Source organism: Chionomys nivalis, chromosome 7, assembly GCF_950005125.1.
Source record: "Chionomys nivalis chromosome 7, mChiNiv1.1, whole genome shotgun sequence".
NCBI lineage: Eukaryota > Metazoa > Chordata > Mammalia > Rodentia > Cricetidae > Chionomys > Chionomys nivalis.
This window is the reverse complement of record NC_080092.1, coordinates 67,837,743-67,862,036: the sequence shown is the minus strand read 5'-3', so window position 1 is coordinate 67,862,036 and position 24,294 is coordinate 67,837,743. Positions and strand designations below refer to the sequence as shown.

General features: G+C 40.6%; 1 protein-coding gene across 1 annotated transcript in view; it reads right to left on the bottom strand.

The window, feature by feature from the left end:
• The window catches only part of Trim37 (tripartite motif containing 37), a 103,458-nt gene that overhangs the window by 41,729 nt on the left and 37,435 nt on the right, over positions 1-24,294 (bottom strand). The window contains 7 exon segments of the mRNA XM_057775894.1: positions 355-549; positions 4,342-4,427; positions 7,678-7,814; positions 9,508-9,726; positions 11,467-11,581; positions 12,472-12,651; positions 15,876-15,952. Coding sequence (XP_057631877.1) covers positions 355-549; positions 4,342-4,427; positions 7,678-7,814; positions 9,508-9,726; positions 11,467-11,581; positions 12,472-12,651; positions 15,876-15,952 — 1,009 coding nt within the window.

Genomic DNA, 24,294 nt, shown 5'->3' with positions numbered 1-24,294 from the left:
AAGGATTTGTGTGTGCTGTGTGATTACTATCTTCTGAGCTACACACCCTAGCCCCAAAACCTTTTCAAAGGTTTAAAAACAAGTTCAAAATTTGTTTTTGACACAACTCTTGAGCAACAACAGGGAAAATGAGGCAAAGGGCTGTAGGTCTGAGTTCAATCCCGAACACACACACGGGGGTGGAGGATGGGGTGGGGATTAGACAGGCACACAAAAAAAAAAATCACTTATATGACATGAATGAAAAATCATTTTACTAGAGAAACATACTATGTTCCAATACTCAGATGAGACACATAGAAATTCAATAGTTCTTTCAGAGAACCAAAGGGAAAAAAGACATTGTTATTTTACCTGTGGGCTGCAAAAGTGAAGTAGATGGACGAGGCTGTAAGCCCCACAGATTTTCCATACTGCTCCGGTCCTTAAGATCCAATAAATGTATTAAGATTAAAGGATCAATGTCTAATAAGCTACTGGTAGCGGCAGAGCATAAATGTGCTCTTCTTGACATTCTGCTGCTGGCACCCACATAGCTGTGATTACTACCTACAAAAGAAATAGAGAAAACATACTGTATATATCTGTACATGTTTTATTATTATTTTTAAATCCCAATTAGTGGGTGAATACCTGTCTGCAAATCTATGTCTTAGATTGTGTTCATAACGAAAAACACAGAGGAACCATACTGCCAAGTAATAAACATCAAAACAATGACTAAGCATGGGGTTTGTTACTATCCATAATTCAAGAATAATCAACAACCTCATCTCAAGCACCATACAATTATAAATGTGTACAAGATACACAACTTGGGGTGCTGGAGAGATGGCTCAGAGGTTAAGAACATTGACTGCTCTTCCATTGGTCCTGAGTTCAATTCCCAGCAACCACATGGTGGTGGCTCACAATCACTTCTAACAGATCTGGTGCCCTCTTCTGGCCTGCAGGCATACATGCAGGCAGAACACTGTATACCTAAATATGTAAATAAATCTTAAAATAAAAAAAATTAAAAAAAAGATACACAACTCAGTGTTTTCACTCCCATCAGAGAGTAAAAGGGTTCCCATCTTTTCATATACTTAACATTTAGTACTGCCAAGTTTAAAATATTAACCATACTAGGTGTGGTGACACATGCCTGTAATCCTAGCACTTGAGAGATGGAGGTTAAAGGATTAGGAATTCAAATCCATCTTTGGCTACATAACAAGTTAAAATCAACCCAGGCTACATGAAACCCTGCTTAAGAAAAAAATGTAATTTAAATAATATATATTAACCATTATGGTCAATGCGCAGTGGTTTCTTACTATGGTTTTAATTTGGCTTTTTGTTTTGTTTGGTTGGGTTTTTTCAAGACAGGGTTTCTCTGTGTAGCTTTGGTGCCTGTCCTGGAACTAGCTCTTGTAGACCAGGCTGGCCTCGAACTCACAGAGATCTGCCTGCCTCTGCCTCCCGAATGCTGGCATTAAAGGCATATCCCACCACTACCTGGCTAATTTCACATTTCTTACAAAGACAAAACACAAACAAAAAATACAGAGTTTCAGCAACCCTCATAAGCATAGCAACATAAAACTAAGTCACAAAAGAATGAAAAAATTGCAAAGAATTATCTGAAAAAATAACTGAAGAACTCTAAAATATGATGAGAAATATGAATCTTTTCACCAGTCAAGTGTGGTGGCTTATGCTTATAATCCAGTACTCAGGAGGCTGCAATACCAGAATTGCTATGAATTTGAGGCCAGTTTAGAATACTTGAGTTCCAGGCAGGCCTAGACTACAAAATAAGATGCTGTAAATACATACATAAAAAAATAATCAAGATGCTCAAAAAACTATGTAATAAGCCGGGTATGGTGGCACACATCTTAAATCACAACACTGGGGAGACAGACAGGCAGATCTCTGTGAGTTCAAGGCTAGTCTGATCTACACAGCAAGTTGCAGGCTAGGTGAGGCTACATAAAAAAAAAAACACTGGTTTCATAAACCAAAGAAAGCTAAAATAACAACAACAAACAATAAAAAGGTCCAGGCTTAATGCCAGCACTTGAAAGGCAGAGTCAGCAAATATCTGTGAGTGTAAGGCCATCCTGTTCTATATACTGAGCTTCAGACCAGCCAAGGAAACATAAGACCATATCTCAAAAAAAAAAAAAAAAAAAAAAGCAAAAACAACAAAAAAGAAAAGAACAAATGTTTTGAGTAATAACCTTATCAATGTCAATTTGAATTAGAAATGTTGTATGTGCATGTGTGTTTGCGTGTCTGCCTTTAAGTATATGTGTCTACATGCCGTAACAAGGTTATAGAGATCAGAAGACAAATTCAGCTGCCACTCTTTGCCCTCTGCTTTGTTTGAAACAGGGTCTCTTATGTTTGGCTGCTGTGCAACTGGGCAGGCCCAGGGGTTTGGGAATGCTGCACACAATCCCACGCCAGCTTTTAATCACTGATTCATTGTTTTTAATTTTTAGAAATCTGAATTATAGAAAATGTACAGAATGCTTCTATATATTTCACACCCACTTCTCTGTTAACATCTTTCATTACTTTGATACATTTATCACAACAAATGAACCAATACTGATATACTAAGTTACTAACTAAATTCTACTGTGTATACATCATTAATTTTCCCCACATGTTCACTTTTTCTCTTCTAGAATTTAATCCAGAACATCAAACTAGTCTTATCTGGTTTGTGATTATTATCCTTATTTGGATAATGCTGTACAATGTCCCTCAGTTAAGGGTTTCTCTGATTCAACACTACAGAGGTAAATGTTCTCTACACATTGACACATCTCACCACAGACAATGCTAAATGCATCCATCACATGTGATGTGGTCAAGCTTCCCCCAGCACAACATTTACTTAAACGAGGGCAAGTTATACTCTATCCCACTGAGGAGAGAGTCTTTCAAAAATGACTTAAAATCAGCATGTGTACCGTCATATTTTTTGCTAATTATTCTTGCATTTATTCACCTTTAGTTATAAAGTACAGAAGTCTTTTTCATTCTATTTTTCAGGAACTAGAAATATACTATTATATTCAATGTGTGTTAAGTAGATAAATTTCAGCAAAGTTCAACAATGAAAATAAGGGTCTTTTTTCACTTTACATCTTTAATATCTAGGATAAAGTATCTAAATTGTATTAGAATATTTAGAGCTACAGAAAATAAATGCAAAAAAGACCCAAAACAAAAACAAATGAAAATATGAATTACATTTATTCAATACTTGGAATCCACATATTCAAACAGTATCCACTCCTTGTTAAATTACCAGTAAATACTTTTTTTTTTTTTTTTTTTTTTGGTTTTTCGAGACAGGGTTTCTCTGTGGTTTTGGAGTCTGTCCTGGAACTAGCTCTTGTAGACCAGGCTGGTCTCGAACTCACAGAGATCCGCCTGTCTCTGCCTCCCGAGTGCTGGGATTAAAGGCGTGCGCCACCACCGCCCGGCCAGTAAATACTTTTTGTTGTTGTCTTTTTGTTTTTGGAGACAGGGTTTCTCTGTGTAGCCCTGGCTGTCCTGGAACTCCCTCTGTAGACCACACTGGCACTTCTGCTATTTAAGAGGACATGGTGGCTTATTACTTTTACTAACTGCAGTCCCAGGGGATCTTCTTCTGGCCTCAGAATAATCTACCTCAGGTTGGCCTTGCCTTCTTAACCCTCTTGCCTCAGTCTTCCAAGAGCTAGGATTAGAGATAGCTAGCTTTTAAATGTTCCAGCCAATTCTTACAATCAGATCTAAAGACATAAGGAAAAACATCCATTACATGTATAAGATCTTCTCAGGAGCAACAGTGTGATTTGGGAAGGCTGGAGGGCTGCGTCTAACAAAATCTGGGTTCTAACCTAGTTGAAGCAACAACTACATATGTGACCTGGTAACTACACATGAGTTTGTGTAGCTCTGAAAATCAGCTTTCTAAATATCCTTTGTAAGCCCATATTCCATGTGGCTATTTAAATCATTCTGTAAACAAAGCTTAATACAGATAAGACTCACACCCCAGAGTCAAGAGTACATAAAATCCATACAAACCTCAAGATCCAATTATTCCTTATTTGCTAAGCTGTGGAAACAGGGTAAGTTGCTTAATTTACCTGTGCACCAGTTTCTTTAACTATAAAGTAAATTTTGCCCCATGTGGTGGTCTATATCTGTAATTCCACCCCTGGAAAGGCCACGGCAGGAGAATCAGGTTACATAGTGAAATCCCAAGTCAAGAAACAGAACAAATAAATAATGGTTACCCTCCACTAAACTATGGCAGTCAGGATGACGCGTGGAGCCTGGCCCCTGTACCTGGAGGTCCTGCAGCAGCTGCATCTTCCATGAGCTCTCCCTCTTCCAGTTCCATGTTGTTATACTCGACATCATTCTCTCCAGACCTGAGAACAGACAAAATCCATCATGTTCACAAAACTCAGAATTCTCACAAAGGAAATGCAGCTGTATTATAAGGTGAGTTACAGTTCCTACTCCCCCACCTCACAGGAGAAAGAGAGAGCTGTTCCCCAAGCTGTCCTCTGACTCTTACACACGCAGAGGTGTGCATATATATGTGCATAGGCCACATTATAAATGAATTTTAAAAATTAAAAAAATTGTATTTGTCATACCTTGGTAAGTGTTATGTTCCTAAATACAACTATGAGATGATCTTAGTGAGAATCATGACTGTGCATTTAATATCCAAACAACTTTTTTTTGTTTTTGTTTTTTGTTTTGTTTTGTTTTGTTTTGTTTTGTTTTTTTTTGAGACAGGGTTTCTCTGTGGCTTTGGAGCCTGTCCTGGAACTAGCTCTTGTAGACCAGGCTGGTCTCAAACTCACAGAGATCCGCCTGCCTCTGCCTCCCGAGTGCTGGGATTAAAGGCGTGCGCCACCACCACCCGTATCCAAACAACTTTTAAATAACATCAAAGTAAGCTAAAAGTATTTGATCTTTATATCCAAAAATCTGGGAAAACACAGAAAAGAGGAGAGATTATACATCTATAAAGACTTCTCACTGCTGCTTGGCCTGTGGCTCAGATAGTACAGTGGTGCTCATCTAACCAGCCAGCATTCAGGAAGCCTGGTGTTTGACTTTTATCACCACAGGGAGCCAGGGTGGCGGCACAGTACACATCTGCAATCTCAGCATTAAGGAGGTAGAGACAGGAAGATCAGAAGTTCCCATCCTATGTTACATAGTAAGTTTGTGAGCAGCTTAGGCTATGGTGAGACCTCTCAAAGGGAAAACAGGAAAGGCACACATGCTAATAGTCAATTAGGAAAAACCAAAACCAAACAAACAAATAACAACAAGAAAAAACAAAAACCAGACCTTGCATTTTAATATTAAAGAAAAAAGTCCCAGTCAGGAGAGAAGAAACATGCCTGCATATCCAATCAATACTTGGGAAGTGCCAGGAGGAGGACTGGATTTCAAGGCCATCCTGAACTACACAGTAAGTTCTATGAGGCCAGCTGAAACCTTGCCCTCACCCCCACCCCTCCAAACACACACACACAGAGAAAGAGAGGGGAGGAAGGAAGGACAACAACCAAGAACAGTTACTAGAGATGACAAAAACAACTTTACAAAACAGGGTGCTGCTTCCTATTTGTTCTTAAAAAGTCAACTTTAAACTGCTTTAAATCAAACTACAAAGTAGTTTATTTGAAGCAGTAAAAAAGACAATGCTAGTTTTATATATTTGAAGAAATTTTAAGACGTAAGGAACTTGGCAGACTCACTATCAAGTAAAATTGATGAAAATTATATTTAAAGCCATGCAAAGCCAGGCGTCAGTGACGCATGCTTTTATTTTCAGCACTCGGGAGGCAGAAGCAGGCAGATCTCTGAGTTCAAAGCCAGCCTATTCTACAGAAAGAGTTCCAGGACAGCTAGGGATACATAGTGAAACCCTGTCTTGAAAAACAAAACAAAAAACAAACAAAACCCAACCAAACAAAAAAAGCCACTCAAGACTCTGGAAATAAGGGTTGGAGAGGTGGCTCCATGGTTAAGAGCATGTCTTTCTTGTACAGAGGACCTGGATTCAGTTCCCAGAACCCACATGATGGCTCACAATCATTTATCTATAACTTCAGTTACAGAGGATCTGATGCCCTCTGCTGTGGACACTGGTCATGCATATGGTGTTAAGACATACATGCTGGCAAAAAAACTCTCAAAAAGTATAGGTAAAAAAGAAAGAAAGAAAGAAAGAAAGAAAGAAAGAAAGAAAGAAAGAAAGAAAGAAAGGAAGGAAGAAAGAAAGAAAGAGAAAAAAGAAAGCACTCTGGAAATATTCCTAAAGGTATAGAAAAATGAAGAAATGAAAATTTTAAAAAAGCATTAATATGGTAATAAAAAAAGAGCATGGGACTTGGGGGGGCAGTGCACAACTTTAATTCCAACACTCAAGAGGAAGAGGCAAGTGGATGTGTATCCCTGAGTTGAGGCCAGCTTGGACTACACACAGATTAAGTTCTAGGTCAACAGAGACTACTTAGTGGGTCACTGTCTCAAAATACAGACTCCCCAAAAGTGTGAGCATAAATAGTACTTAAGTCAAGATTAATCCTTTCCCTCTTATTTCAGCCCCCAAGCAATTCCACCTCTAGGTCACCATAAGCAAGAACATAGGCCTTCCAGTTTGCTGGAGTGGGGAAGACACCAGCAGCATTTCTTATTCTGTAGGTAGTCTTCAACCAACACCTAACCTGATGCTAAGCGCCAGGTATGTGTGGCCAAAAAGACTTGCACCCTTATGTCCAGACCTGTATTCAGAAGACCTTCTATTGGGTGAGGGCATCCTGAAAATGCTCAGATCTACAGTGCTTACCACACTTTATTCCTCCAACAGAGACATCAGGGCCAACAAGACAAGCAAAGGGCTAAGGCACGTTCTCCCAATATCCAGTTTCTAAAGCAGGACAGAGAATTGTACCTTTGCCTCAATCTAGGTTCAGAGACCAGAGGTTTTTGGGTTTCTTTCCCACACTAAAGAAAGAAGAAGGCTATAAAAGAGCATCAGAAAAACATATAATAGCCAGCCTAGCCTGATCAGAAGTCCCAGGCTTGGGCTAGTGGTATAACTCAGCAGCGAAAATCATTGACTGTGCAGCCTGAAAGTCTGATTCCATCTCTGGGACCCACAGAGGAAGGAGAAGACAACTCACAAAAGTTGAACTCTGACCTCCATATGCCCATATTACACATACATGCACACACTTTCTTTTTTATTTGGAAAAAAAAAAAACTATACATATGTGTATGAGTCTTTTCTCTGTATATATGTCTTGGGTACCATTTGAGTGCCTAGTGCCCACAGAGGGCAGAAGAGAGCATCACAGCCCCTGGGACTGCAATTACAGGTGACTGTAAGCTGACATGTGGGCAGTGGGAATTGAACCCAGATCCTCTGGGAGAGCAGCCAGAGCTCTTAATCACTGAGCCATCTCTCCTGTCCAATAAAAAGATTTTTTTAAAAAATAAAGAAATAAAAAATAAAAACTCGTAGCTGAGAAGGCCTAGTTTATATTTCGATTGTATCTTTAAAAAAAAAAATGCTGAACATTCCCATACTTAGCCGAAATCACAGTGCTTAAATGATTCCTATGTAAAGTGTTCACACGGGGTGCTCACATGGTCTCTTCATCAATGTCGTTCTCTTCTGTGTTGCTCGTTGCTGTGGAACTCGCAGAGGAGCTGCTGCCGTCGAGCTGATTCACTTCATCTTCCCCGGCAAGATCCAGATCCAGGTCTCCATCCGAGAGCTCATGCTACAACAAGGCAAATAAGATTTCTTCTCATTCCTTTTTTAGGATTCTGAGTCAAAACTTACTATTTAGCCCAGGCTGGTCTTAAACTCATGCAATCTTCCTATCTCAGCCTCCAGAGTGCTAGGATGTTAAGAAAGCACAAACAAGATCTTTGTTCCAAATGCTTCTACTTAGTCATCCCACTTAGGACATTACCAGAGATCTACCAGTGTAAATCCTATGTCCACCCTGCTATATTCCACAGAAAAGCTATACCTTACTGACTGGTAGCACAATTGATTCATAGTTATCAATTTGAGCTAGGTCCTCAATTCAACTAGGAATAATTCACATACTCCAAGTCAACTTCATGTGATCTCAGACTTGGGAAGCAAGAAAGCAAGAAAACCAGAAATCTAAGGTCATTCTTTGTTACATAGTGATGTTCTTGTAGCCTATAGCCAATTATCTATATCAATCTATCCCCTAAGGCCCCCCTCCAATTTTTCTCATCTTCATATCTCTGGTCCCACCCACACAAAACAAAACCCCCTTCTCCAACTTTTAGTTGTCTTAGAAAGAAATCCTGCCATTCAGTTTTCTCAACCTATCAAAGCAGACTGTTTCAGCTGGAGCCCTATTTTCTTTCCTTAGTAGAACAAAGCTTTTAACCTTATCATCAATCTCTCCCCCGTAAGCCCATTGAAACATAAAACCCATGTCTTCCATGATGTGGGATTCCCCTCTGCATGCTGTGACTATGTTTTATTATCATTGGTTAAAGAATAAAGCTGTTTCAGCCAGTGGATTAGCAGAACAAAGTCACGCGGAAAATTCGAACAGAGGTATAAAGTAGGTGGAGTCAGAGAGAAGTCATGTAGCTGCTGAAGGAGAAAGACACCACCATAGGAGCCTTTCTAGTAAGCCACAGCCTGGTGGCGATACACAGATTAATAGAAATGGGTTAATTTAAGATATAAGAGTTAGGAAGGAATACACCTAAGCTACTGGCCAAGCAATGTTATAATAGTTTTTGTGTGATTATTCAGGTCTGAGTGGCTGGGAAATGAACAGCAGTCTCTGCTTACACTCCCATTTAAAAAGTAACAACTACAGAAAATCTACTCTGTCCTTCTAATCTTAACTAAAAACAAACAAAATCTACTTAGTGAGTTCTTATTCTAGCTATTATTTGGCTTGGCAAAAATTAATTGCATCCCAAATCATAAGTCATCTTATCAGAAAAAATAAAGTACTTACCAATTAGTAAAGGAAAAAACATATTAAAAAAAAGTTGTTCATTCTATGATTTTTTTTAATGTACATTAGTGTTTTACCTGCATGTATGTCTGTATGAGGGTGTAGGATTCCCTAGAACTGGAGCTACAAGCAGTTCTGAACTGCCATGTGGGTTGCAGGAACTCAACCAGGGTCCTCTGGAAGAATAGCAAGTGCTTTTAACCACTGAGCCATCTCTCCAGCTCCCAAAATAACATATTTTTACAAATCTACAATTTAAACCGTTTCTAGACCATGTGTCACAGTTTCAGATAATGGTCTTCCATAATTAACTTTTGCAAAGTATGATGTACAGAACATGCATCCATCAATAATGAAAACTAGTGGACAAGATGTTTAGAACACTGTCTGCTCTACATTATATGCTGGAGCTGACAATCCTACCATATATATCACAATCTAAATCTATTCTTACATGATAGTCTTCATTCTGAATCTTCTCCTCTTCATCTTCATCTTCCTTGGTCTCTCTTACAGAAGCTGAGGTAGGACCACCTTCCAGAAGAATGTCAGAGCATGACCCAGCCTTTTTAGCTCGTGCCTCAGGAATATCATCATTTTGGGGGCTAAGATGATTATCTGGTGGTGATAAATCTCTTGACTTCTGAGTTCGGGACAGCTCAATAGTCAGTCTCTTTGAAAATAAGAATGGTACAAATCAATACTAATTGTAAGAGGTGACTCAGTGGCAAAGCAAACGATGTTTACATTATAAATCAGATATAGGCTGAGCATGACAACACATGTCATCAATCCCAGCACATGGGAAGCCTGGTCTTCATGGTCAAAAGAAAAAAAAAAAACAAAAAAACCCATAATGTTGGAGTTGAAGAGATGGCTAAGGGGACATACAACAGGTGGCTCCTGAAGCTTTGTTCAACCTGTAGGATGCGACAGTACTAGCCTATAGTACGGAAGGGCCTGAGAACATGTCTGTACATATGCAAACTCCAGAAGGCTAAGCGCCTGTCGTCTGTGGACAATGACACTTGAGTGGGAATTGGGCATAGTGTTAAGTAGCTTTAATCCCACACTCAGGAGACAGAGACAGGCAGATCTCTGTGAGTCTGAGGTCAGCCTGGTCTACATAGTTCCAGGGCAACCACAGCTACACACTAAGACCCTGTCTCAAAACACTGGGGAAAAGGCAAATCCGTATATTCCTAAACCTAGTTTTAAAAACCGTTTCTTTTACTTCTTTCATTTTTTCCTGTTTTCTTTCTGAAAAACTCCTATAAGAAAGATAAACTGTATTCTGCATATCCAGTCAATACATATAGTTCACAACACAACCTGCACAAAAAATACAGGCAGGGTTTTCTTTTCTTTTTTTTTTTTTTTTTTTGGTTTTTCGAGACAGGGTTTCTCTGTGGTTTTGGAGCCTGTCCTGGAACTAGCTCTTGTAGACCAGGCTGGTCTCGAATTCACAGAGATCCACCTGCCTCTGCCTCCCGAGTGCTGGGATTAAAGGCGTGCGCCACCACCGCCCGGCATAGGCAGGGTTTTCATCTGTTTTGTTTGATGATGCCGAGAACCCAGGACTTTGAGCATGAGGTTAACTGCCAATTACTGATCTACATGTCCAGCACCAGCAGTTTGAAATCTACATTCATTCATATTTTTGTGCTTCATCTACTACCACTTTTGCAATCCAAACCTTCCACTCCATCCAAAGTCTATACAAAGGGGCTGTCTCAGTGAGTAAGAACACTTGCCACCACATCTGACTACCTGAGTTCAACCCCTGAACCCACAGGGTACAAAGAGAGAAAATCAACTCCAAGACGTCATGCTGACTTCCAAATGTGCACAGTGGCAAGAGCACCCTCCCCCCACACATACAACGTAAGACTCCACATAAAGGAAAGGATTCCTAATATAATTTCATTATTACAAAATCAAAATTAATTAACTATCTATTATAGTGTTCAAAAACAGCAAGAATTCAAAGTGTGGCAACTTTCAACAATTCTATTTTTGAATCTTTAAATCCAATACAGCTCATAGAAGACAATTACCTTAGTTACTGAGAGAAACAATGTTTATCTCAAACCAGAGTAGTGCTGCATAAGACAACACTGCATAATAAAAATATTGCATATCTAGAGTAATATCAAAGGCCCCTAAAAGACACACAAGCCCCTGAAATAAAGTTACTACAAATATGGAATAATATAGTTGATGTTAATTAAATTGAGCTAATGTAGCTAAATGTGGCTACACAATCGAGTAGTGCAGAATCTAGAGGCTCAAAGGAAAAGGAAAACCAGAATTTTACCACAACATTAAAATGGATAGCCAAAATCAAATTTAAAAAGCAGCAGGCCAAAAGGACAATAGGCTGTGCAAATTAGAAGAGATGCAATTGTCTTACCTCTTTAAGATTGTTTATTTGCTGAATATAGCCAGTTTGCGCGGCTTCCAGCTGAGTAATGTACCAGTGCTGATCCCGGCATTTCTGAAAAAATGTTGGTGAGCGTACCTGAAACCTTAAAGAACAGTTCCACATGAAGAATAATCTACATAGTGAATCTGTGAATTATATAAACAGTTCCCATTTGATGTAGAACCATTTCAAATGAATTCTACTACCCACTACTCATGCATATACTCAAAAACCATAATGATATATGTCTCTAAATGCCAGTTGTCTCAATTAAAACCATATATTTTTGGTTTTTTGTTTTCCTTGAGACAGGATTATCTGTGTAGCCCTGGTTATTCTAGAACTCATTCTGTAGACCAGGCTGGCCTCAAACTCAGAGGTCCTTCTGCCTCTGCATCCCAAGTGCTGGGATACATACACATGTATAAAAATGTCATTATGAAACCCAATATGTAAAACTAATATTTAATAATAAAAACATTACAGGGAAATTTGTCCCTTCTAGTTTAGTAAACTGATGTTTTAATTGTGACTGTAACATCAAGTAGCAACGAAGTATTTCCTTTGGTGAATTAGAAAAACAAAATTATCACCTTCATAAGAAAAACCAAAACAGTGAGTTTTCTCCCCTCTTTCCTCCTTCCTTTCTTTCCTTTCCTTCCTTCCTTCTTTCCTTTTCGAGACAGGGTTTCTTTGTAGTTTCTGGTGCCTGTCCTGGAACTAGCTCTTGCAGACCAGGCTGGCCTTGAACGCCTGTCTCTGCCTCTACATCTCAAATACTGGGATTAGAGGGATGGGGCATCACATCTGGCAATATTTTCCTTTTTAATGGAATCAATAACTAGGTATCAAACCATTTTTTCACTTTTATTATTCATCTAACTACATGGAACTCCTAGTGTGAATGTTTGTTAAATGAATAAACTTTGAAATAAAGTTTTGATGACATTACTCTCCATAATTTAAGTCACAATATCAAATATCTCAAACTACCTTAAAATCACTGTATCATTTTGTCGGTTCAGGTATCCTTCATTTGCAAGTAAGTCCAAACGGAAAAATCTATTATAGCCCCAGCACTCTCCAACTTCAAAGTCAGACGCAAATTCTCGAATGATATTTTTGGTAGGATCGTTGCAGGACTGATGAACCATTTCTACACGATATTCATACCTAAAATAAAGACACCATTAGTACAGTCAGCAAAGTAAAAATAAGTATCAATACAAAAAAATAAAATTGTTATTCCAGCTGAACTCCTTTCAGAAACGATATCATTTACAGAAACAGAAGTATTTCAGATAGGTCACTGCCTTAGTTGGGCTTACTATCACTGTGATTAAACATTGCAACAAAAGCAATTTGGGGAGGAAAGGGCTTATTTATTTTTTTATTTTTATTTTTTTACCACACCTCTTCAAAGGAGAAAGGGTTTATTTATAGGCTTACAGTTCCATATCACTATTCATCACTGAGCGCAGTCAGGACAGAAACCTGGAGGGAAACTTCTATAAGGAAAAACTACTCTACTCTCTCCTTAAGAAATTTTCACTGGACGGTGGTGGCGCACACCTTTAATCCCAGCACTCAGATGGCAGAGGCAGGCAGATCTCTGGGAGTTCGAGGCCAGCCCGGTATATAAGAGCTAGTTCCAGGACAGGCTCCAAAGCTACAGAGAAACCCTATCTCAAAAAACCAAAAAAAGAAAAAAGAAAAGAAAAAAGAAAAAGAAATTCTCAGCAAAATATAGTGGTCCACACCTGCAATCTCAGCACCTGGGAGATGAAAGCAGAAATATACAAATATCCAGGAGTTCAAGGCATCCTTGGCTATATCAAGTTTAACACCCTCTCTTTAAAACAACAAGAACAAAAGATGGGAAAAGTGAGATGGGGAGGACCTTCTTCCCTAAAACAGAAGTTACTCTGTGTCCTAGTTAGTGTTACTATTTGCTATGATGAAACCCCATGACCAAAAATAAGTTGGGGAGAAAGGGTTTATATGGCTTGCACTTCTACACGGTAGTCCATCACTGAAGGAAGTTCGGACAGGAATCCAAGTAGGGCAGGAACCTGGAGGGAGGAGCTGATGCAGAGGCATCATATTACGGGGAGCTGCTTACTCACTTGCTCCTCATGATTTCTCAGCCTGCTTTCTTATAGAACCCACAATGAGCTGGGCCCTTCCCAACAACCACTAATCTCCCTACAGGCTTGCCTACATCCCAATCTTATGAAGGCATTTTTTTCAATTGAGGCTTTTAACTCTACTGTCAACTTGACATAAAACTAGCTAGCACACTCAATAAATACTATATGAAAACAAACCCCAAAATGTCTCATGTAGAAAATTTTCACTTAAGTATTACATACACGTATATGTTCACACACACCCTGAGAAAGAGATTAAGGCTTGAAAAACTTATGAAGTGTTTCTACAGACCCTACAGAATACTCATCTACTAGACTGCTATGTAGGTTGTTATACAATGATTCATGTTTTTATTCTACATTTTGGGAGTTAAATTACCCCACTGCTAAACCTTGAAATGCAAAATTAAACATCATTTCAACATTTAATGAAGAGGATTGAGAACCCAATATGCTTCCTGAAGCATTAAATAAATAAATTGTATTTATCAAAATAGAAGACTCACATCAAAGTATGTAGACAGTGTCCAACTAGCACACACATGCAAATTCCAATCTTCTCTGAACACAGGACTATGAACATATAACATCAATAATAAGGTACTACTATTTCTAAAACAATGTGAATGTTAGAAAACTCCTGAAATGGACATTGGAGGTGTAGTGCAGTAATAGAGTCCTAAGTCCTGGACTCAGTCTCTTGTTTGAAATAAATAAATGAATTAAAGTGCCAACATCTGTTTGGTCAGTGATAATAGCATCAAGCTTAATCCAGTACCAAAGACAATAAAAATGTTAAAATATAGACAGAAAAAAATCAAAGACAAATAAAAATCCCCTTAGGACTTAGAACTTGGAATTTTAAATTTTAAAAATCCAAATTTAAGACGCAAAACATAAATTTCCCAAAAGCAAGAAATAAGAGACGGAGCCAGAAAAGTGGTATGTTTTTAATCCCAGGACTGAGAACTGAACCCACTGACGTGTATGGTTTTTTTTTTTTTTTTTAAGCTCTGATGATTTTATTAGTGTTTAGAAGGAAAATCCCAGAGCAAGCAAGCTGTAAATCTCAGCAGCTATCCGGAGGCGGAGAATGGAGAAGGAAAAACAAAAAAAGCCACGTTGTTTAAGCAGGCTGGGAAGACAGGCACACGGTGGAGAGAAGCATTAGGAAAGAATAAGGTAATGGCAGACATATTAGAGAAACATGCTTGGAGCAGAGACAGGGAAAAAGGAAGTCAGGCTTCCCTAAGTAATTCAGAAGACTGAGTGATCCCAGACACTGGATACTGGAGGGTAGTTTTGCTTTGATTGTGACTTGGCCCTGAATTTCCTCTCTTGAAGTAAGAAAGTATTCATTTTTTATTTTACTGAAGCCTACGGTTGAGAAACTTTTGCGTTTTTAAAAAGGTTGGATTTTAAGAGATTGGCTATTTTAAAGCGACTGAAATTTTAATGTGTTTGAATTTATAAAGACTATAGGACTTTAAAGTTATGTTTTTAATGTGAGATCTTGAGGATGAATAAGGAAGGGCTGTGGCTTAATAGTGATGTGCTTGTGTATCAAGTTGACAAGGGGTCAGTTGTATTGGTTGGTTTTATGTCAACTTGTCTCAAGCTAGTCATCTGAGAAACAAGAGCCTCAACTGAAAAAAAATGCTTCCATAAGATCCAGCTGTAAGGCATTTTCTTAATCAATGGAGGAAGGTCCAGCCCATTGTAGGTGGTGCCAATTCTGGGGCTGGTGGTCCTGGATTCTATAACAAAGAAAGCTAAGCAAGCCAGTAAGCAGCATCACTCCCATGACCTCTGCATCAGTTCCTGCCTCCAGATTCCTACCCTGCTTGAGTTCCTGTCCCGACTTCCTTTCGTACTTAACATCAATGTAGTTCATTAAAGGGAAGTGTAAGTTGAATAAACCCTTTCCTCCCCAATTTGCTTTGTGGTCATGGTGTTTCATTGCAGTAATAGAAAGAAACTCTAAGTAAGACATGAAGCATGTAAGTTTGTATTAAAGTAGTTAATTAAATTGCTTACCTGGCAGGGCAGTGGGGAGACATGTTTTTAGCACTAAGGAGACAGAGGCAGGCAGATCTGTGAGTTCAAGGCCAGTCTGGTGTACAGAGTGAGTTCCAGGACAGCCATAGCTACAAAGAAACTGTGTCTCAAACACTCCTGCCCACCCCCACACTCCCACCCCCCACGCAAAAAAAAACAAAAACAAACAACAACAAAAAAACTACTTACTTGGAAGTTTCAGGTAAGCCAGCCGATAGCTCCAAAAATACAGATAAGTAGTAGCCTCGTACAACTCCATTTCCATCCTAAAACAAGAAAAGAGGTTATGCAAAACAAACGAGACATCAACTCCAATATACAAATTTAAAGCAAAGATGAAGCCTACAAACCAGTATCTGATAATTGGGTTGAGATATATATCTAACCTTAAAAACTAACAAAAAATTTAAAAACCTAGATGTTTGTCCATATCAATTTTAAAATTTTATACATTAACTTAACCTTTAAAGTAATCTACCTTTTAAAATTTGTAGTTTAATACCTATTTGATGAATTTGTGCCACTTTAACCTTTTACTATCATTCCCATTTTGTTAAATTTCTGTTAAGGAGACTTTATGTTGAAATACTGTATAAAGGGCTGGAGAGATGGCTCAGTGGTTAAGAGCATTGCCTGCTCTTCCATAGGTCCTGAGTTCATTTCCCAGCAAACACATGGTGGCTCACAACCATCTGTAATGAGGTTTGGTGCCCTCTTCTGACCTTCAGGCATATACACAGACAGAACATTGTATACATAATAAATAAATATTTTTTAAAAAAAGAAATACTGTATAAAGCATTTGTAGCTGTTTAAAAATAAAATATTTAAAATTAAAAAATTTATACATTAAAAAAAGGAAAAATATCCACATTAACATATTAAGGAAACTGTAAAAACAGAGTTTTAACATGTATAGACTCCTTACAAACCAATCTTAAGAAGAAAAACTCAGTGAAAAAAGACAAATGACTACTTATTTTCACTAGAAGTGAGTGAAACCAAGTACCAGGTATCAAAACAAGGACCTCATGAATATCAGGGACATACTCTGCCATTGAGCTACGTTCCCACATTCAAATAGGAATTCTTAAAATAAGGGGAAGATATTCAGAACAAACAGAACTCCTACAACTTAACAGGAAAAGAAACAAACCTGATTAAAAATGGGCAAGAGGGAGGCAGAGGCAGGCGGATCTCTGTGAGTTCGAGACCAGCCTGGTCTACAAGAGCTAGTTCCAGGACAGGCTCCAAAACCACAGAGAAACCCTGTCTCGAAAAACCAAGAAAAAAAAAAAAATGGGCAAGAGACCTGACTAGGTATGTCTACAAAAATATACAAATAGTGAACAAACACGTGACTACATGCCCTGTATCACTAATTACTAAGAAATGTTAACTAGAACCATGATAAATATGACCTCACGAGTATTAGGATGGTCACTTTTGACAATGTACAACAGAAGAGCTGACAGGTTCTTGAAGAGAACGAAGCATCCCTGCACTGTTGATACTAAGATGAAAATGATGCCAAATGCTGCTGCCTTAGAAAACAAAACAATCACTCTATGACCCGGTGATTCCACTTCTGAATATTTATCTACAAGAATAACTGAAAACAGTTTCTTTTTTTAATAATTTATTTAATTTTAAGCTCATTAGTGTGACGGTGTTAGATTCCTGATCCAAACTGAGTTACAGACAGTTGTGAGCTGCCATGTGGGTGCTGGGAGTATTTGAGCCTGGTCCTCTGGAAAGGCAGACAGTGCTCTTAACTGTTGAGCCATCTGTCCAGCTCTGAAAACAGTTTCTTAAAAGAAATGAGTGGCATCTATGTTAACATCAGCACTATTTACAGCAGCCAAGAGGTGAGGGTAGCCTGAGATACACAGAAAGAACATCTCAAGAAAAGGGGGGAGGGGAGTAGAAAAAAAAAAACAATGAACAAAATGTGAAATGCACATATTGGGATTCATCTTTATCAATGAATGAAAATTCTATGCTACCAAAAATAAAAGATGAACCTTAAGGACAAGAATATTAATGCTCATTATGATAGGCCAAATAAGCCAGTCATAGTAAATTACTATGTGATTCATTCCACTTACGTATTACAAGAGTCAAATTCAGAGAAACAGAATGTAGAATAGAACCTATCAGAAGCTGAGCATTTTAAAGTTGATTGTTTTGAGACAGGATCTCATGGACTAGGGGAAGCTAGCATGGAGTTCACTATAAGACTGAGGCTTGACTCAAACTCAAAACCCTGCCTCTGCTTTTGTTTTTGAGATGGCGGTCTCATTGCTTAGTCCTGGCTGGCCCTAAACTAACCCATGGACCAAGTTGGTCTCAAACACAAAAATCTACCTGTTTCTGCTCTGCCTCCAGATTGTTGGAATTTGCCATGTACTCCAAATTGTGTGGGCCCATATTTCGATTTGGCACAGAAGCCATTAGCCTGGTCTGAGCTAGTCACATAGCTCTGCGGACAAGCTGTCACTTCCTTAACAAAAGCCAGGATGTGCTGCTCCTAGTTTCTTTTGTTAGAATGTGGATTACCTAAGAAGAGATGTTGGTTAAAGCTGATGACTTAAGAGTTTAGAGGTTCGGTGCTTCCTTCCTTTTGTTACTAAGAGGATGTCTTATAGAGATGCTAATTCATGGCCTACCTGACTGCTAGATGCGGACATGACCTAAGCCCAGGCACCTGGTTGCTTAGGAGACAGCCTAATGTGTTTTCCCCCACTAAACTGAGGTAGATATAAAATGTTCCGAGAATAAAGAGTGATTCTGGCCTTTTCCAAGATGACCTTGTAAGCTGTGTCGGTTTTATTCCTCGCGACTCCGTTTCAGACCGGGTTAGGGAATCTATGTTGGACCCACATGGGCTCCGACAAAATTGAAACATACCACCCTGGAGAGCTCCATTAAAGTTTATAAGACTCAGCTGGGTGGTAGTGGTGTACGTCTTTAAATCCAGTACTAAGGAAGCAGAGGCAGGTGGATCTCTCTGAGTTCGAGGCCAGCCTGGTCTACAGAGTGAGTTCCAGGATAACCAAGGCTATAAAGAGAAACCCTGTCTTAAAAAACAAAACAAACAAAAAAATCCATAAGCCCTCTCTCATGGTTACTAATGCAGCAAACAGTTGTTGCATAAAGGTGACTCTCCCACCATTCCACTGCCTGCAAGACACGCAAGGGGCTCGAGGGATGCAACTTCTGCACTTGTGGGCTTTTCAGTGATGCAGCTGCTTTTGAGCCACCCATCTCTCTCTCTCTCCTAAGCAAAACCTCATTTGCACTTCTCCAGTTCCAATAAACTCACTGGTTCACTAAGCTCTAGCTGCTCACTTTATGCCTCCAACTAGATGTTAAATTTGTTTGCTCTCTCAGTCACGTTACTCTATTTTATCTGCAGGATGTTCTAAACTCCTGATTTGATGATATTTTACTATTTTTCTGCATCTCTCTATCTGCAACTTGCTATTTACTCTTTAACTTTGCTTGCTATATCATTATAAACTCACTCAGTCAGAACCAAATGTATGGTTATGTACAGACATACTTGGCAAAATTCATGAAATGTCCTTTCAGTTTCAAAGAAGTAAATGTTCCATGGTTGCTGGGAAGACCTCCTGCACTGTCAGCTTGTGAAGAACAGACTGCCCTTCGTGAATAGTGCCTAGCAAGTTGAAAAGCTCTGAAGCCACACCGTGTTGCTCATGCTTTTTTAGGGGCGGGGTAGATGGATGAGCCCCTAATAGAAACTGGCTGCTCATCCAGAGGACCATAGTCTTGATTCCAGCACCCACATGAGGGCTCATGATACACATGGGCAGATAAAACACCCATACACATAAAAATAATAAATGCTCAAAAGTTTAAATAAAATTAAAAAATTATAAGAAAAAAATGGGAAAAGTGATGTGACTGTGACATAAAGTCACAAATACACAGAATGATCCTAGATTAACTTATCCTACACGAGAAGTAAAAGAAACGGCTAAAATCACTTACATCTACTAAAATTGTGGCAAGAAATATGCACTAACTCATAATCAGTGAGATTATATAAAGATCCAATAGTTCATAATACTTAAACCTGTAGCTTTCTGAAGAAAATCTGACAAACACATTGGAAGAGAAAGAGAGATGGGTTGTTGTGCTTTGCTGTCCCTTTAAGGGACAAGCCACGCCCACTCTGACCTGCCCACGCCATCTGACCTCTGACCTGCCCGTGCCATCTTGGCTCTCCTTCTGTTTTCTTCAGCGTGGCCGCGCTCTCTCTGGCTCTTTCCCTCTCTCTCTCTCTCTCTCTCTCTCTCCCTCCCTCCCTCCCTCCCTCCCTCCCCCCTTTTCTCCCCTTTTAATAAATGCTTTTATGGCTACTTTCTGTGTCCATGGGTCTGCTCACAACCGCTGCGCATTGGGAATTCTGCCGCATGGCTTCCCTCTGCCGCCGCTCGGGTGCCGGACTCTAGAGCCGGCACCCGGCACCGCTGGGGACCCGCCAGAGCTTGCTGACTCCCCCACATTGTTTTAGGAATAAGATTGGTGCCGAAACCCGGGATGATTCATGCACCCCGGACTTCCACCCGGGGCCAGAGTTCCGGCTTTAGGCGCCGTCCGGGACTCTGAGCTCCCTCCCGGGGCAGGATCAGGACCCGAGGACCTTCTCTACATGATCCACGTGTTCCATCTGCCTGGACACAGCTCCTCCAAACAACACCGGCTTCTAATCGTGAGTGCCCCCATTTTGGCCAGCTTAACCATCTTTTTTAACCCAAGGGATTGACCGTTGAGCTCCCGGCAACCCTTTGCGGTTTCTTTTTTTTTTTTTGGTTTTTTTCGAGACAGGGTTTCTCTGTGGTTTTGGAGCCTGTCCTGGAACTAGCTCTTGTAGACCAGGCTGGCCTCGAACTCTCAGAGATCCGCCTGCCTCTGCCTCCCAAGTGCTGGGATTAAAGGCGTGCGCCACCACCGCCCGGCCCCTTTGCGGTTTCTAGAGATGGGGGGAACCTCCAACCGCGGGCCTTCAGGGCCTCGGTTTTTCCCTTCGCTGGCATTCAATTCGGCTTGTCTCCTGTGCTAAGCCTGTGCCTGGGAAGGCGTGGCCTTAGCCTGCCCCTCAGCTCACCCGCGCCTGGAGGCCCGGGGTCTCCAGAAGTTCTCCCTCTTTTTTTTTCTCGTTTCATTCCTTTTCTTCCTTCTTTTCGTCGTAACTGCTGTAACTGCCGCTACGGTGCGGCACGTCGCTACGGTGCGGCCTGACCTTGGCTGAATTCGACTCAGCCAGGTTCTAGCACCCCCCCTGTGAAATCGGACGCCTTTTCACAGGGCCTGGGTGTTCGTGCCATCTACATCTCGCCTTAATGGGGAGCCGTTCCCCTTGTAGGCTTGAGATGCCACGGTTTTTTGCGGGTGTTTTCACGGCCTTGACCATGGGAGCCAAGCCATCCAGACCTATCACTCCGGCCTCATGCTTTAATGCCTTACATTTATCAGTCTCTGTCCAAATAAGTGGCCCCATTAAAACCATAGACAGCTGTTTTTCGGTTCCAGCCTTTTGCCCCTCCCCGCTGCAGCTTTTGTTCCGGTATGGCTGCTCTCCAAGAGCAGACTACACGCGGCAGTCGCCATCTTGGCTGAGGGCCAGATGGGTCAGGTGACTTTTTCCCTCTCTCTACCTTTTTACAAATGTAAATCTTACCTGTTGAGATCCAGTGTGGTCAAGCTCAGACCCAGCTTTCCAAACAAATTCTATACTATAGTTATACCTGATAAACAGCTCTCAACTGCTCAAAGATCTGGAGAATGTGATATTTAAGTATTTAATTATTAAAAACTTCTCACAACAACAAAAAGAGACAGGTTGGCTCCTAGCAGCAGCTCTCTGCTCCCTCCAAAGAAGACAAAAGACAGACACGCGCAGAACAACGTCCTTCTGCATTTCGCTTCAACTGCAGAGCGCTGACCATTGGGAAAACCTGCCTTTCGTCTAAAGTAAAGACCTCCAGACATGGACGAAATCGCTGGAATCGACAGCCTAGCTGCTCAGGTCAAGGTAGGCCTGTCTTCCTACAGATTTCTTAGCCCACAGGGTCTTCTGCAGCCTGACAGGCCCTGCGCTAAACAGCAAAGGTCAAATACAACCTTCAGCGACCACGGAGGACCCCCCAAAAAAGAGTAGCTCTGGGTGCCAATCAAGGACACCAGACAATTCTCATGCCACAGACACCAGTCAAAGGCAAAGAGACCAGCCATGCCAGGATGCGACCAGCACCCAGCCTTCTCTCGCACCCCCCCCCAAAGATGACGCCCACAATCAGCAGGAAGCAGTCTTGAGAGTTCGCCCACAATCAGCAGGAAGCAGTCTTGAGAGTTCGCCGCCCCAGTTCCTTTGGGCTGTGGTGTCTCGTCTCCTGCTTTTTATTATAAAGAAGACCTGGGAATGTTGTGCTTTGCTGTCCCTTTAAGGGACAAGCCACGCCCACTCTGACCTGCCCACGCCATCTGACCTCTGACCTGCCCGTGCCATCTTGGCTCTCCTTCTTCTGTTTCTTCAGCGTGGCCGCGCTCTCTCTGGCTCTTCCCCTCTCTCTCTCTCTCTCTCTCTCTCTCTCCCCCTCCCTCCCCCCTTTCTCCCCTTTCAATAAATGTTTTTATGGCTACTTTTTGTGTCCATGGGTCTGCTCACAACCACCGCGCATTGGGAATTCTGCCGCATGGCTTCCCTTTGCCGCCGCTCGGGTGCCGGACCCTGGAGCCGGCACCCGGCACCGCTGGGGACCCGCCAGAGCTTGCTCCGTGAGCCCCCAGGGGGACTCCCCCATATTATTTTAGGAATAAGATGGGTGATAGTAGGTACCCAAATAATACAAGGAAAACATCTCACTATGAAAGCATTACAACCATTAAATGACACAGAAAATGACCATCAATAGTTATCAATACCACAAAAGGAAACACAAGACATTTCATAATAAAAGAACACTAATTCTTGCTAAAGGAATGTACCTAATGCTAGTCATCATGGTTTATAGCTGTAATTCCAAAATTCAGAATGCTACTGCAGAAGAATCATGAGCTCTAGATTAACCTATATTACAGATTAAGGATTAGGTCAACCCGGGATACATAGTAAGACCCTGTCTAGGCTTGGACTAGAGAGATGGCTCAGTGATTAAGAGCATGCTGCTCATGGAAAGGACCCAAGTACAATTCTCAGCACTCACAGGGTGGGCCGTAACTACCTGTAAGCCCAGTTCCAGTTACAACATCTGTAGGATGCTGTAAACTTCTGATTTGATGATATTTTACTATTATGCCCTCTTCTGGCCTCCAAGAGCCCTATGCTTATAAGGGGTACAAATATACATATAGGCACAAATATACATACAGGGTACATATAGACACTCATTCATATAAATATAAAAATAATTTTTAAAAGAAATTTTTTAATTTAAATATTTAGTTTAATCTAAAATTTAGTATTTAATTTTTATTTCATTTAAATTTAATTTAAAATTCAACCGTCGGTTAAATTCAATCAACATTTTTTTTCAATGTTTTTTAGTACCTGTGATTTTCTTTTGGGGTGCTGGATATTGCATGGCAGATAAGTACTCTGCAACTGAGCTACAAAACAACTCTAAGTTATCCTTTTCATGATCTTTTTTTTTTTTTTTTTTTTTTTGGTTTTTTGAGACAGGGTTTCTCTGTGGTTTTGGAGCCTGTCCTGGAACTAGCTCTTGTAGACCAGGCTGGTCTCGAACTCACAGAGATCCGCCTGCCTCTGCCTCCCAAGTGCTGGGATTAAAGGCGTGCGCCACCACCGCCCGGCCCTTTTCATGATCTTTAAAGAACTTTTAATTCCCAGCACATACATAGTGGCTGACCACTAGCTGTAACTCTAGTTCCAAAGTATCCAACATCCTCTTAACCAGGTACCATTGTGATGCACCTACATACAAGCAAGCAAACACTCAAACATACAAAATAAAATATAGAAATTAAAATAAAATGTAGCTAGGCAACATGGTAGTATAAGCCTTTAAACCCAGCACTTGGGAGACAGAGGTGTAGGTGGATCTCTGAATTGAGGCCAGTGTGGTCTATAGAGAGAGTTCCAGGACAGCCTGGGCTACACAGGGGAAAAAAAATTTTAAACTTTTTTAATTTTTTTTTTTATTTTATATGTATGAAGGTTTTGCCTACATATATGTCTGTGCACCATATGTGTGCCTGGTGCCCCTGGAAGCCAGAAGAAGGCGAAAGATCCCTTCAAACTGTAGTCACAGATGGTGTGGGCTACCGCATGGGTGCAGGGAGTCAAACTGTAGTCACAGATCACATGGGTGCCAGGAGTGACACTATAGTCACAGATGGTGTGACTACCACATGGGTGCAGGGAGTCACACTGTAGTCACAGATCACATGGGTGCCAGGAGTGACACTATAGTCACAGATGGTGTGACTACCACATGGGTGCAGGGAGTCACACTGTAGTCACAGATGGTATGGGCTACCACATGGGTGCAGAGAGTCACACTATAGTCACAGATGGTGTGACTACCACATGGGTCCCGGTAGTCAACAGCACTCTTAA